Genomic DNA, 16391 nt, shown 5'->3' on the forward strand with positions numbered 1-16391 from the left:
GCTAAAAAGTACCAGGGTGTGGCGACAATTTAGCCAGCCATGCCAGCCACTTAGGCACGTATCTTAGTCTTTTTCTTCATGTATAACTTGTGGATAATACTCTGCAAAGTGATATCGTTGGCTGTGAAGATTAAGTAAAACAAGATAAGGGAAAATGTGTGGTGTCTGGCACTTCACATTCATTAATGGTTAAGATTATTGTTTTTCTTACTTAGCAACACTTACCAGTGTCATGCTGGATCCTGCTTGATTTTTGAGTCTTTGAAAACAAAGCTTTATTCACTCCTAAGTTTGGGAGTAACTAAGTAAAAATCCCCTAAACTGTAGGGAGGTTCAGAATACAATTTGAAAACAAAAACAATTTGAAAAGTTACCATTATTAACTACATTAAGACTTGATTTAGCGGGTAAGGATGTAGCTCAGTGGAAGAGGCTCTGGGTTTGATCCCCAGCATGACTAATAATAAAATACAGTTCATTCCAGGCATGATGGCACAGGCATGTATTCCCAGCTGCTCAGCCAGAGGCAAGAGGATCACATTTGAGGCCAGCCTGGGGATGTAGATCCATGGTACAGTGCCCTGGGATACCCCCGTACAATTCATATTTCATGGCATTGGGAAGAGTAATTCAACGTATCCTACAGACAACAGAGATACAATAAATTTTAGTTGAGAAGATTTAAACAAGTGTTAAATACTTCATCAAAGCACAAAGTATGACAGTGAGCAGAGGACAAATAACTGCAACAGCCAAGACTGTTTCAAGCAGCAGTTATGTGAATATGAATTTTAAATGAACTTCAGGTCCAATTGGCAAAACCTCAAAAGCAATAGCTGCAGTGTTGATGGGGCATGAAATAAAAGACTGGTTTTCCTCCCTACATTTATAGACTCACGTGGATGATGACACTCCTTTGAGCACAGTGGGGATAAAGTTAAAATTAGCAGTGGTCTTTATGATTATTGCATCTTGTGGGAAACTCTTTTTGTTAATACTCAAAAATGCCAAAAATCACCACATGGAGTTGAAGTATTTTCTCCTTCAGTTTATTATCTATTCAGAGCACTTAAAAAGCAGTATTTGCACAAGCAAAAATTCCAGGAGTGTGTGTGTGTGTGTGTGTGTGTGTGTGTGTGCCTACAGCACATATATAAGTGTTTAAAGAAAAAGGTTCATAAGTCAATTATTAGAAAATAAGGAACTTGATCCAGATTGGAGAACCAAGAAAACTTTGCTTGAGGTGATGTTGACACTGGAGTAAAGTGGGGGCTGCAGGTGATGAGCATTTAGATCAGAAAAAATACAGGGGCTCTGTTGCCAAAGAAGGTGAAGTGCATATCAAATAAGGGGTAAAATCCATCCATATACAATAAAGCCACCAAAGGTTAGGAAAGATTTCTAACTAGAACATGGGATACTAGCAAAGCAAAGGCACTCAAAAACTGAGTAAAAGTGAATTCTGATAAATACCTGGAATCTCGGCCTGAGGGGTGGGGGTGGCATTTAAAATGATGCAGAAGTTTTGTTAAATTTTGTCATTTAGAGCTTTATTTTGCATTACCTAGTAAGAGATACGACTCACCTAAGTCAAATTTCCAGTGCTTAAGGGCCTCAGCCTTTGTGTTAATTGTGGTCAGTCCGGTTTCTTCATTTTTGCAATAAACTACCAAAAGTGTGATTCCTTAGGCATTCCAGGTGATTAATGGCAATTCTAGGCATAAAATTCAGAACTACAGACCTAGTACCCCACCCTTGTTTTTTTGTTTTTTTGGTACCGGGGATTGAACCTTGCGCTTGCAAGGCAGGCCACCGAACCGCTGAGCTAAATCCCCGGCCCCTACCCCACCCTTTTAAGGATGAGTTGGCGGGAACAAGTTCAAGGACTAGAACGTCCCATTACAAGGAGAAGGAACCTGTGAGTTGCAAATACTAGCCACCGTTACACTGGGTTCTGCAGCCTCCAAGCCAATGGAATAAGCCCTACTAACGACGCAGCTGGAAGACCCACGCTCCAAGGGCCAATGGTGTGCACTGTAACAACGGTCCTGACCGGAAGAGCAATCCCTGGCACCAATGCCTTGCGTCGTACCTATGGTTCCCGCAGGAAGAACGCCTTTGCGTGGGTGCGGTTAGCGCGGTTGCTATGACGCCCTGGCTGCTTAGGCACCTGCCCCTGTATTCTCTTGGGCCAGGAATTTAGCGCCCCCCGGGACACCTTGCAGCACCTAAGAGAAAATTTTTGATGTTCTTCCTGAAGTTCCGACTCATCCCCAAGAAGAAAAGCGTTCATTCTTCCCCTTTTCCACATTTCACGTCTTTTCCGCTTCTCTCCCGAGAATGACCCGAAAGTACAGGAGGAGCGCCTGTCTGGCTCGGCATTTCTAGCCCCAGGTTGGAGGGCTTCTGCCGTAAGGGTTCCCCGGTTTTCGCGGAGCCAGCTGCCAAAGGCATTTAGTATTTGGATGCCGCTTGTATTTAGAGAGCGGCTTAGAACACGCTCAGTGAGTTAGGTGGGCGTTGCTTTTCTCCATTCACTGGTGAGGAGGCGCGCACCCCGACTGAGGACGACTCCCCAAGGCCCAGGCCGCTACAAAGTCCACGGAGGCTGTCACAGCTTACTTTTACTGCAGGCTAGTGAACAAAGAACTGCCGTTACCTGCTTTTTGGTCGATGTTCGTCACGCAGAACCGTGATTCCCGATGAAGCTTTGGAGGCCCTTGGTAACCTCAGCGTCAGAGGTCATCAAGTCAGTTACCTTCTGCCTTTCAGGCTACAATTTCATCCGCTTCTCTCATCCCTCTGAGCACAAGTGTCTTCGTTCTGTTCCTTCCACAACCATCTCCACCCTTCCCCGTTCACACTGCACATTTTTGCGCGTCCATTCATCTCTACCACTTCTGTCATTTATAGACCACCTCTTTTCTGTTTTCCTGCTGTGGTGCTTTGCGTGGCTATATTGCGCATTCTCCAGCTATACAATAATTGGGACATTTTTCTGTTTCTCTGCACCGTGGCAAACGTTCTGTGGGGTAAACTAGAGACTAGAGTGGAGATGAACGCACTCTCAAATGCAAACATTAAATTGCTGAAAACCTAGTGTGTTTTGATAAGGAAGGAAAAATAGCGGTTTGAGGCGCATTTCAGGCTTATATAAAGAAGGCTGTTCCTTATAATTAAGTAAATGTTAGAATAGGCATAAAAGCGACGTGTTTACAACGTGAAAATATAATTCAGAAATGTTATATAATAGAGAATTTCAACTTTAAGCCCCTATGATAGAATTGCTAAAGAGAAGATAATTGAAAAACTTGTGCCTCTTGGGAAGCTTGATTTAATTTGTCTTATAGTTTATGTTCCTTGTTGACTCATTTCTTCCTCGCTGTTTAGGTTGAAATATAAAACTATTTTGAGAATGTATAAAGTACACATTTGAGACAGGTATCGAGAACTGTAACGATTTAGACATTTTTATTTCTCAGGCCAATTAAAGTGGTATTTGTGATATTTCATTCTTAGCTCAGGTTTCCAACTACTGAAAATTCAGCTTTCTCTTTTGTAATAGGTTAGAAAATAAGAAGCTCTTCAGCTTTTTCAACTTTTCATATTAAATAGACATGAGCAAATACTAATTCTTGAAAAAGTAGGCTATTTTATAAGGGGCTCTCCTCTTCCAATATGACAAAGTTAATGATACAAGTTAAATTTTTTTTTCTCTTACTCCCTAGCACAATTCTAACCATGGGAGGAGGGGGACCTTGCCCCTAAGAGACATTTGGTGATGTATGGAAACGATTTTAGTTGTCATATTGGGATGTGCCACTTTGATCTGGTTGGTCAAGTACAGGGCAGCCGCTGCTGCTGAACATCCTCCTGTTTGCATAGACTATCCCGTAAAACAAAGAATTGTCCAGGCCAAAGTGTCAGTAGTAACAAGGTTGAGAAACTGACCTAACACATCCACAAGTCTTCTCTTCTGTGTTGTCCTTCACATGTACATTTTTACAAAGTTATAATGTACATTTTGCCTTTTTCACTTTATATTTTTAAACTTCCCACATTGCTGCATTGCTTTCAACATTTTTTAAATGTGTATTTTTCTTTTGGAAATTGAAAAGGAAAAAGACTATATAATGCTATATTTACTATGTCTGGTTGTTTTTGCATAGTACTGGGAATTGAACCCAAGGATGTTCTACAACTGAGCTATATCTCCAGGCCTTTTTATTTTTTATTTTGAGACAAGGTCTCCTAAGTTGCCAAGGCTGACCACAAACTTGTGATTCTCCTGCCTCAGCCTCCCAAGTACCTGGGATTACAAACCTACACCACCAAGTCTGACTATGTATGTAATTTTTAAATTACATTTGTGTAAAAGGGAAAAAATGGCTAGGGTGAAAAAGCCTAGGGAAGGAGGTGGGGCTCAGGCCAGGGAATGGAATGAGGAAGATGTCTGGCTTTAAACCTAAAAGTTAAACTACAGCGGGAGGGGTAAACTAACAATATTATCTCAAGATCTGCCTTACTAGAATTTTCAAAATTCTCAGCCATTTGGTCTCAGTAAGTCAACTGGAAAAATGTTCTAGGATGCCGTAACACCATTTTAGGGAGAGGGACCTGCATGTCCAAAGTCAAGGAAGCATGGTGGGAGCAGTAAGTCTCTGGCATAAAAGCCTAATGCCAAGGAGTAGCAGAAAGTAGGCCAGAGACAGAGGCAGGAGCCAGACTGTGGAGAATTCTTGGTGCCAAGTTTAGGGACTTGAACTCTGCCGGAGAGCAAGTCGCAGGTGATGTGCATTCAGAGCACATATTGGATGGGGCCAACCTGACAGCAGGAACTCAGTTATAAATGCTACCATCCCAACTGACAAATAGATTGTGGGGAAACAAACCAAAATAAGCAGGTGTGATGTACCAGACACCGGAGGTCTCATTATCATTGTAAGATAAGTATAGCTTATGAGAGCAACCACTTTACATTCACTAGGATGAAAATTATATATGGTGGATGTGTGATCCTTTAACATTTATTCTTCTTTTCTTCCACCACAGAAGTATGATACTTAGTTTTGTGACTGATGGCTGCATTCCTTACTATCAGATGTTGGCATGTGACTAACTTCTGACTGAAATGTTACACACACACACACACTTGACGTAATACGTGTTAATAAGTATATGGAGAAAGTGGGACACTTCAGTGTTGCTGGTGGGAAAATCAAATGGTATTGCTCCAGTAGAAGCTTACTGATGGTTCTTTAAAATGTTAATCATACAGGGGCTGGGATTTAGTTCAGTGGTTCTGCTGCCTGCCTTGCAAGCAGAAGGTTCTGAGTTCAATCCCCAGTACCAAAAAAAGAAAAAAGAAAAGTTGATCATACAATTATATACCTAACAATTCTTTTCCTAGGTATTTACCCCTAAATAATTAAAACAGGGACTCAAATAGATACTTATCCACTGATTCTCATAGCATCATTAGCAATAGTCAAAAAGTAGAGACAACCTAATAACCATCAACAGATGAATGGATAAACTAAATGGGCTATTTATATACAGTGCAATGTTAACATTAAAAAGGAAGGAAATTCTGGCATATTCCACAACATGCATGAACATGATAGCAAGGGAAATAAGACATTATAGCAAGTGAAATAAGCTAATACAAGCAAATACTATATGATTCCACTCATGGGAAGTACTTTGAAAAGTCAAAAGTCAGAGACAGGAAAAATGGAGATTACCAGATGCCAGGGAAGGAGAAAGGAAAGTATTGTTTATGAGCATGGAGTGACTGGGATAATAAGTTTCTAAAACTGGGTGGTGGTGATGGTGGACAATCATGAATGCATTTAATGCCGTTGAATTGTACACCTAAAAATGGTTAAAATCATAGCTTTAGGTAATGTGTATTTTACCACAATTTAAAGGAGCAGGGCAGGGAGCATAGTAGATAGTGGTCAGAATGGGACACTTGAAGTTTAGAATTCCAGGCTTTCACCGCAAGTGAGTTAGGGTTAAGATGGGGCTTGGCGGAAGCTGTGGGAATGAGTGGTGAAACAGAGTGGAGACTAAAGATCACTGACTGGGGAAGCGTGGTCAGGTGGAAGATCTTGGATGGGTGTGCACTTGGGTACTGACCTGACGAACAAGCCCCTCTCTTGACAGCCCTGCTTGCCCTGCACTACTCTGGCTCCCCTGAACATCTGGGTATCCTCCATCTTCTCTTCAACTCCCTTCAACCTAAATCTAACCCACTCTGACAATGGGGATGTTCTGTGAGAGCAAGGAACTTGTAAAACTCAATTTCTAGTCACTCATAACGTCCTCAGTTTGTCACAAATGCTCTCAATACTGATGTGTTTTCTTCCAGCCTTTATGTGTATGGTTTTCACATAGATATAGACTTGCATTCTGTTCCTTATCTCCCCATTATAACCATTTTTCCATATCATAGGATGCTATATATTCCTAGTGTCTATATGAGTAAGGACCTAATGATTAGGGGTTTTTAGTTATAAGTCATAGAGAGCAAATACGAGGGGTGAAGATTCACACTTGCGACCTTTTTCTCTCAGTATGAGTATCAGATGATAATTATAATCCTAAATATTGTTCACAGAAACTGTTAATGTGAAAAATGCTGACTGAAAAACAGCAAATCAAAGAAAAATAAAATATGATTTTTCCTTTAAAAATGAAAACTATGTAATTATGTAGACTGTTTACAGCATAACAGTCGTTATGCACATCGCTGTAATTTGAGTGAGATTAACTTCAAATTGTATTTGGTTCTAACAGCAACTCCTCCTCATAGTTAGTGATTCTGGTACTACAGATACTGCTTCACCAACCAGCAGACATTTTTCTTTAACCCACTATCACAGCACAAGCTATTATTTTCATCCTCAATAAAGACAGATGATGGCAGTCTTAGGTCAATAAGGATGGCAGGCTTGGATCAAGAAGTGTTAGGGGCTAGAGGTGGGACTCAGTGGTAGAGCACGAACATGGCAAGTTTGAGACACTAGGTTCAACCCCCAGCACCTGCCCACACTGCCAAAAAGTCTTAGAGCTGAATGATGCGGAAGTCAACATAAATTATAAGGCATAATCTCGTCCATCCTTGGTAATACAGAATTAGAGTACTATCCCGCTTCCATGAGATTTATTCTTGCTTTTTGTTTTTGTTTTTGTTTTTTTCCCCTAACTGTTCACTAGGAAGAACAAAGGCTTCTTCAGACTTTATGATATTACCAGAGCCCTCTGGGAGATTTTTGAATTATTAAATTGCAAACTTCAAAGCTGGTCCAACAGAAAAGCATGTTTTAAAAAAATCGCATCATCTGTAATTTGCATTTTATGTGTCATGTCATCATTTTTACTCTAGAAGAAATTATATAGCTGTTCAAAGCTTTACATTTTGTTATATTGTCAGCTGTTTCATTTAAGTGCTTATTATAACTGCATAACATAACAATTAATAGAAAAACTAAAGCGTGCTTTGCAGAGAGCTTAACTCCAGACATACAAGTATGTAAGATTTCCTGCATGCTCAGTAGTGTGTGTGTGTGTGTGTGTGTGTGTGTGTGTGTGCACATCTACATATGTGCTTATCTCTTCACCAAGGGAAAAAGTATAGTTGCGAGACAGCTGTCACTGTCTTGCGAAGGAAGGAATCAGCCTCCTTTCTGCTACAGAAGAAAATGCTGTTACTTGTTTGATGCCTTTATCCTAGCACAGTGAAGACAGGCTGAGGACTGCTGCCAGAAATGTGGAGGCACTCACAGTGAAGCTTGTGGAAGAAATGAAAGAATAACAACTAAGAGCATGCAGTTTTACAGGTGACCTGTGATTTTGTTCAGTGTTTTGCATTAAATTGGCACATTCAAAACTAACTTTAAATATCACTGTGCAGTTTTCTGAATGCTCACATGTAATTTTTTTTCCTTCCCATGAAACAGCGATAATCTGTTTTGGTTTCTGGTAGAGTCATGTGCAAATTCAAAATGCCTTTCGTTATCTCGATAAAGTCCTCCTAATGTCATCCTTGATGGGACTCTGTTCCTTGAAGAGTTAGAAACACGATTAGTCAGTGTACTGTGAGTGGGCCTGCTTTCCAAAGACGAGCTGGTATTCATTGAACTCATAAAGACGTATGTACGTAAACACCTACTTATTCATTGGCAATAAGAAATACAACTGCTAGAGGAATCAGACACATTTCCAGTGGTAGATGGATTATTTTATAGGCATATTATCCAGAAGCTAATTTTTTCCAGTTTTTAATTTTTTATTACTACATATTTACAGTACATCATGATTACATTCCTTGTGGGGAGTTGGTACATGTACATAATACATCTTAGTTTTGCTCATCCCCTTCCTCTCCCCTTATCCCCCCTTTCCACCGAAAGCTGAATTTTAATCAGATAATTACTTATGACCCTACATTCTTATAGCACTAAGATAGCCAGATTTCCACAGTGGGACTGTTTAGACCTGTCTGCATTTCTGGACCTCTTATATTCTAGGACTAGAGCACCTAGCACTTAGATGGGTAGGTAATATAATTTTTTTTTTTTACTATAGTCACTTTTTGATGTTTCTAATACTAATTTACCTACTTTCTGACATAGTCTTTCTTTAAATAAGCTACTAAATTATCTCAGGTTTCCTGGGGACCTCTCTCCCACATCTCAGACAAATAAATTGTTGATTTTTAAGGTTAGTTCTTGAAGGGTAATCCAGTTTCCAAATTCTTAATAATGCAACTCCTTTAGAACAAAAAGCAGAGAGGCCCGGGATTTAGCTCAGTGGTTTCACCGTCTGCCTTGCAAGCACAAGGAGCTGACTTCGATCCCCAGTACCAAAAAAGAACGAAAAGCAGAATAGCATAACAGAGCATGAACTTTAACATTAGTCCCCCAGGTGTTAGGGGAGTTGGTGAAAATTGCCTAGGGTGCCTTTTTGTCTATGCTTGGGCAATTTACTCAACTTTGTTGAGCTCAAAATTCTTCTTCTGTGAAATAGCTTCTTTAAAGAGTTTTTTGAGCCGGGTGTGGCGGTGCACGCTTGTAATCCGAGCACTCAGGAGGCTGAGGCAGGAGGATCGCTATGAGTTCGAGACCAGCCTGGGCTACATAGTGACTTCCAGGTCAGTCTCAACTACATAGTGAGACCCTGTCTCAAAAAAAAAAAAAAAAGTTTTTTGAGATTCGCACAAGTTAATATGTGTAAAACGTTCCACATAAGTACGTAACACCTAATCAGAATTCAGTAAAGTATAGCTATGATTAGAAATGAATATCATTGGTCCTGACATTTTAAAGAGGAGGAGATGAAGTTTAAGAAACTCCTGTGTTCTTTCTACCAGAACTTCTAGCACTTAGGTAGGTAATGAAAAAAAATTTTTTTTACTATTAACCACTTTTTGATGTTCCAGAATAAGTTGACTTAACGGACATATATTGAGGAAGTGTCCAATAGGTGTTCACACAATTAAGCATAACAGTTCAGTTATTTCGGCTGTCTACTTCTGAGCAATTTTTCATAGTCAAGAGTTCAGTGTCAGCCAGGGTGGTGGCCCCCTCAGCACTCTGGGAAGCTGAAAGAGGAGGATTGCAAGTTCAAGCACAGCCCTGGCAAATTAGCAAGACACCATCTCAAAATAAAAAATGATGGGGAAGTAGCTCAGTACAAGGGCCCTGGGGTTTGATCCCCGGTACAGCACACATGCACAAAGTTCAGTTCCTTGTTTTGCCCTACCTGAGTATGAATTCTAGATCCTATCTTATTTCTTGTGTGACAAAGCAAGACCTTTAGCTTTTCTAAGCAAGCCTGCTCCCTCGTGTAATGTGGGAGTATAATAGTCCCTTACAGTTGTGGTAACAAATATTTGACATCCTAAATATAGTGCCTGGAGCATATATATATATGTGTATATATATATATAGCTACATAAAGTTACATTTGTTAAGCTGTCTTATTAGCCATATTAGAGACTATTTTGAAAGACTACTCAAAGTTATTCTAATGTAATTATCTATTACCACTTCAAACATTTTAATCATTGGTTTTAGCATCACAGTAAACCATAATTATTGCATAGATTTCTTTCTGTCCATCAGTATTGTGACCATATTTTATAAAACACATATAAGGAGACAGTTTGAAATGATATGTTACTGAGGAGAAAACTTTATGACTGTTTCAAAAATTTGTAGTCAAGTATGATGATATGTATGGGAAACACAGTGTCTGTGATAACAAGACAATTGGAAGGAAATGGAGTTGGGGGCAGAAAGTGAAAGATACACTTAAGGAAAGCTGGGTTTTCTGTTTATTTCTCCAACTGTAGTCATGATGGAAATGTGATCTAATGGCTTTTACTGACTTGGACTTTTAATACAGTTAAAATATGAGCCATGGACTAAGAGTAAGAAAATGCATTGTTTTCTTTTTAGGTGAAAGAATACACAAACCATGTAATTTACCAGAAGGAAAAGAACCATTTCTCATGGTTATGAAAAGGAACATGAACAGCTTGGATGTGAATTTAAAGAGCTGCAACTCAAACGGTAATTTTTCTGTTTGTGAAAATATAAACTTTTATTTTTTCCAATTGAAAACGTTAATATGTGACAGTTGAAGAAAATTTGGAGGATGTATAGAAGTAGAATAAGGGGAACAATTACTGTATATGTTATCCCAAGAAAAATACTTCTTATGTTTTAGTTATATTTTCTGGCTCTATTTGGACATAGTCCGAACTGTGCATGTGAGAGAGTGTAGGTGTTAATTTTTTTCAATGTCTACCCTAGCACTTACCACACTGTACCATAATTACCCTGTCAGCCCTTCTGGAATAGAGATCACATCCTAGGTTTCGTGGTTTCCCCATAGCCCTTACTTTGTAAAGTACCTAGTGTAGGGAAGGCAAAACTTTACCTCTTCTCTTTTTGCTTTTTTTTTTTAAATTTTTTTGTCTTTTACTGGGCTCAGGAATTCATATGTCAAATTCATAGGAGAAAAGCATACCGATTTATTAAACACAGCTTCCTGTCCTTTGTGATAAGAATGTTCCTAAAGAATGCTTACACACCTGTAAGTGTGGGAGAGGTATGTTAGAGGATAGATCACTGGAACTTATCGGTGAAAGGACTCAGAAGTCAGGGTACCGACTGGAATAATTATCTACCTGAATACTGAAAATACCAAGAATCATTGGCAGGATCAGTTGAATGACCATGGACAGGTTATTTGGGTAATTGGTGCCTCAATCTTCACACCTTCAGTGGGGATAGTAATGGTTCCTATCTCTATTGGGCTGATGTAAGGATTGAGATAAATGTATCTCAAGTCATTAGTATAATACCCAACACATATTAGGTGCTCAATAAAATGACAAAGATATGGGTTAAACAAAAACTCAAATTTGAGCCTCTATTAAATTTTTCAAAAAAGGATACCCTTGACTTTTATTAAATGAAAAATTTTAAACTGTACAACAGAAAGAATATCAACTGTTTTTGAGAACCTTTTCTCACTATTTTTTACTGTTGTTTCTCAAAGTTTTAAATGCTCTGGAGAGATGGAGAGAAGAGTGTTAGTATTGATATAGCTTATTTTAAAAATTAATTTAAAAATCAAGAACTCACTCAATATCTTATAATTGTTTATTTGTTTGTCTGTTTTTGCTGTGTAGTTCAGGCTGGCCCTGCATTTTCTATGCAGCCCTAGCTAACCTTGAACTCACAGGGATCCTCCTGCCACAGCCTCCTGAGTACTGCTTATAAGAAGTTATTTGTCTGTGTTTCCTTTAACACTTTGGTTTGTTTGGTTGGTTGGTGTTTGGTTTTTTTGAGACAGGGTCTCACTATGTAGTTGAGACTGACCAGGAACTCACTATGTAGCCCAGGCTGGTCTTGAACTCACAGCGATCCTCCTGCCTCAGCCTCCCAAGTGCTGGGAATACAGGCATGTGCCACCACGCCCGGCTTCCTTTAACACTTTTGTTTCTGTTACTTATTCCCAACAGAAGCCCACGTAAAGGAATCTGAAGAAAGGTCGTATGAAGAAGGCTTGTCCAAAAGAGCTGTGAACAGCCCTAATGAACAGATTGCATACTTACTGGTGGAAAGAAGTACACTCTTGGGGAAATTGGAACTTACGGACTCTAAGACAGACTCTCAAAAACATATGAGCAGTAACTTACAGAAAGAATTCCCCCAGGTATTGTAAAATCAAATAAGGGCAGGCCAGTTTAAAATGTATTCATTCATTTAATCATTCATTCATTCAAATATCAGGAAGCCAGTTTAATCATGTTTAAGAATACAGGCTTTGGATTTAAAAACATCTCCTCTATCACTTATTAGCAGTATGTGTTAGAACAAGTTAACTAACTTTTGTGAGCCTCAATTTCCACATCTGTAAAATCTGGCATCAACTCACGTACTCCACAAGGTGATCGTGAGAATGGCATAACAATGTATGTAAAGCTCTAGAATATTTCATACTTATTAATTAGAAGTACTATTTATTGAGAATTTATCATGCGCCATCTGTGTACTACTGGGTGTAGAAACAAATTCAAATTAAACTTGATCTAGACTTGCAAAGAATTTATAAACTAATAGAGGAAAGACATAAGCCAGGGGTTATGATTCAGTACAGCTAATTCTAGGCTAAGGAAGGCACAGAAAGCTTAGAACACTCAGGAGAAAGGGCTAGAATAACCAGAAAAGGCTTTCAGAGGAGATGATGTTGAGTAGTGTTTTGAAAGCTGATTACACATTAGCTAGGTGAAGAGGCTGGGGAGGGCATTCCTGGCAAAGGGAACAAAGTGGTGAATACACCTTGGATCTTGTGACTAAATGCTGAGAAATGTGGCTGGAGTCAGCTTCAAGAACCACATCCTGATAAGGCCCATAGGCTAAGCCAAAGACTTGGGATCTGGCACCCATGATGCTCGTGGACCATGCATACGTAGGCACACATGCTTACATGCACGCACAAGCACACACACGCACACACTTTATGTGGCACTGGGGATTAAAGCCAGGACCTCATGCATGCTAGGTAAGCACTGTACCTCTGAACTAAATACCAAGCTCTTTTATTTTTAAATTTTGAGACAGTGTCTTGCTAAATTGCCTAGGCTGGCTTCTAATTTGTAATCATCCTACATCACCTCCCAAGTAGCTGGGATTACAGGTAGGTACTGTCACCCAGCTATAAGTATATTTTTGAATGAAGAAATGATTAACTTTGTTTTAGAAGGCCTGAAGAGTCACTAAATAGTTTTAAGAGGAGAATTGACAGTCTGATTTATGTTTCAGAAAAATCACTCTAAATTTAAAAGACTAATCATCAAGTGTTGGTGAGAATGTGAAACAACTGGATTCTCAAATCCTACTGATAATAGTATAAAATGATACAACTATTTTGGAAAATAGTTTGTCATTTTCTTATAAAAAATTAAGCATACCATCAAACTCTGCCCTTCAAGAGAAATGGAAATATTTGCACACTCGAAAATTTATACATGTCCTATAACAGCTTTAATTGTAATAAGCCCAAAACTGGAAACAATTCAAATGTTCATCTACAGATGTATGTATTGATCCATACAAGGGACTATTACTTAGTGATTAAATAAGAATAAACACAAAATGGATAAATCTCAATTATCTGAGCGAGAGACAAAATGAATATATAATCTGTAATTCCATTTATCTAAAGTAGTAGAGGATAGCCAAGCATGGTGGGACACGCCTGTAATCCCAGCACTTGGGAGGCCGAGGCAGGAGGATCTCTGTGAGTTCGAGACCAGCCTGGGCTACATAGTGAGTTCCTGGTCAGTCTCAACTACATAGTGAAACCCTGTCTCAAAATAAGTAAATAAATAAAATAAAGTAGTAGAAGATAAAAGTTAGCATGTAGTAATAGGAACAGATTTGGTTGCTTAGAGACAATGGCAGGAAATGAACGCATTACAAGGGGGCATAGAAACTTTTTTGGAGTAATGGATATTTTCCTTATTTAAGTTGTATTGGCTTAATGAAGGGTATACATGTAACAAAAAATATACACTGTAAATACATGTAGTTGATTATATGGCAATTACACATTTGAAAAATTTTTAAAGAAATGTTCCAAAGATGATTTTACAATTTGAAATGTAGCTTGTTAAAATTTTGTTGCCTCCTTAATTATATTTTGTGCAAGCTAATTTTAACTAATCCATGCTTAAAGCAAGTAGGAGAGTCATTCCAATCAAAAGGGACCTTATACAATGATGAATGTAGTTATACTGTATACCTAAAATGTACCCATAAATTCAATGAGAAAAAAAAAGGGACCTTCTATTATGACTTGGAAGCCCAAGGAATTTAGCAGGGCCTGATCTATTTGCCAATCATATTTGAAATAATATTTATTTAAATTTTGTTGATTTTTAAACTCAAAGCACATAGTTAAAAAATACAAGCAAAATAAAGTAGAAAAAAAAAGTCATCTCACCCAAATACTCAATTCTATACTCCTAAATTAACTATTACCAACAATTTTTAATGAAACATTTTAAAATAAATGCATGATCAGTTTTTATTTTTCCTTTCTGAAAATTTCCATTCATTTAAAATACAAACACACTGGCCTTGAACTCCCAGCAGTCTTCCTGTCTCGGTCTCTTATAGGGGCGCACACCACAGGGGTGACAACATGTATATTCTTATTTATGGGTGTAGCAAAAGGTATGTAACTACTTTTTTGTTGGGTGGCAGAGAATGAAGAGATGACATTTAATGCCAGTAATAATCAAATATTTCTTTTAAAATATTGTGAAATATATCATATATGAAGAAAAATGATAAAACTTATAAGCATCATCTAACAAATGTAGAGAAAACAGCCTTGTAACTATGAGCCCTGTCAAGAATACGTTGCTGATACCTTAGAAGCTCCCTTTATGTCTTTTTTAAAATAACAACCTTTGTTCCCCTCACAAAGGTCTTTATCCCTAAACAATACATAGATTAGTATACTTTTGCCTATTTTTGAACATTATTCTCTATAAACTAGAGAATCAAATGTTGTATATTTATTCTTTAAAGAGAATCAAATGTTGTATATTTATTCTTTAATCAGCTTGCCACTGTTATATATTATTCCATTGGGTGAATGTTACATTGTCCACTCTACATTGACTTCACATTTCCTATTTATATCTGTAAAGAACATACTATTATCTGTTTATTTCATTGCTATGATCAGAATGTAAAAAATTCAGCTGGGCATGGTGGTGCTTGCCTGTAATCCTAGCATGGAGGAGGCTGAGGCAGGAGGATCGCCATAAGTTCAAGGGCAACCTGGGCTATATAGTAAAAAAAAAAAAGATGGTAAATTTTAAAAAAGGGCTGGGGATATGACTCAGTGGTAAGACACTTACCTAGGAATATAGAGAAATCTTCCTGTTATGATATTAAATTTTTGTTTGTTTGTTTTTGTGGTACCAGGAATTGAACTCAGGATCTTGTGCTTGCAAGGCAGTTGCAGTACTGCTGAGCTAAATTCCCAGCCCTATGGTATTAAATTTTAAAAAGCCAGAGAAAAAAAAAGCACATAGATTGGAATTATGGCTGTAAAAAAAAAAGTATGTTAATAAAAAGTACTTCAAAGAAATAGAGTAATATGTTCAACATGGTTTTGATATATAGATGGTATTTTGGGTTTTTAATCTCAGAAAAAATGGTATAATTATACAATATTCTCTTTTGAAGATCAAAAACAAAATATAATTGAGACTAAATTTCTCAACTCTTAAAATCTTTTAAAATAATTGCAAAAGAGGAGCTGTAAACATGATTTGAGACTTGTCAAGTATATGCACACTGTGACATTAAATACTTTATGTGAAAGCATTTTGTAAACTGTATTTAATGTATCATGTAAATAAGAAACATCATCTCTCTTTTTTTATTATATGTTTTTATGTTTAAGTTACTGATTTTTAGAACCACCTAAACATATGAAATTATATATTTACAAGTAAAAACAAACATCACCAATTTTATTTAGTTTAACCTAATCAAAGAAATGTACATGAATGACATGTTTTTTACTTTTTATCAGCTTTTAAATATTATAGAAAATACAGCAAAATATCATACAAGTACAATTTGTGGTTTGTTTTATCACTAACAGTAGTTTTATTTCAGTCTCATAATGAAGACCTGGATAAAGACACAACATCACAAAACTGCCTACAGAGAAATGCTGAACAGAAAACACACAGGTTGGGGATGGCCCAGGAAGAGATCCAAAGGCTCACCGATAAACTACAAATGAAGGAGAAAGAACTGCATAAATTAGGTAAACTGTGATTT

General features: G+C 37.8%; 1 protein-coding gene across 2 annotated transcripts in view; it reads left to right on the forward strand.

Annotated features, from left to right (window-relative positions):
* The first annotated feature begins 2074 nt into the window (after positions 1-2074).
* The window catches only part of Ccdc30 (coiled-coil domain containing 30), a 90727-nt gene continuing 76410 nt past the window's right edge, over positions 2075-16391 (forward strand). Inside the window, exons 1-5 of one of the 2 annotated variants that reach the window (XM_033767900.1) lie at positions 2075-2749; positions 7739-7844; positions 10467-10580; positions 12041-12234; positions 16224-16377. In XM_033767900.1, coding sequence (XP_033623791.1) covers positions 10520-10580; positions 12041-12234; positions 16224-16377 — 409 coding nt within the window. In that variant the 5' untranslated portion in view covers positions 2075-2749; positions 7739-7844; positions 10467-10519. The remainder of the gene's footprint in view (positions 2750-7738; positions 7845-10466; positions 10581-12040; positions 12235-16223; positions 16378-16391) is intronic. The other variant, XM_033767901.1, reaches the window with a different exon arrangement.

Source organism: Fukomys damarensis, unplaced genomic scaffold (assembly GCF_012274545.1).
Source record: "Fukomys damarensis isolate Sample0158 unplaced genomic scaffold, DMR_v1.0_HiC HiC_scaffold_23, whole genome shotgun sequence".
In the NCBI taxonomy this organism is placed as follows: Eukaryota; Metazoa; Chordata; class Mammalia; order Rodentia; family Bathyergidae; genus Fukomys; species Fukomys damarensis.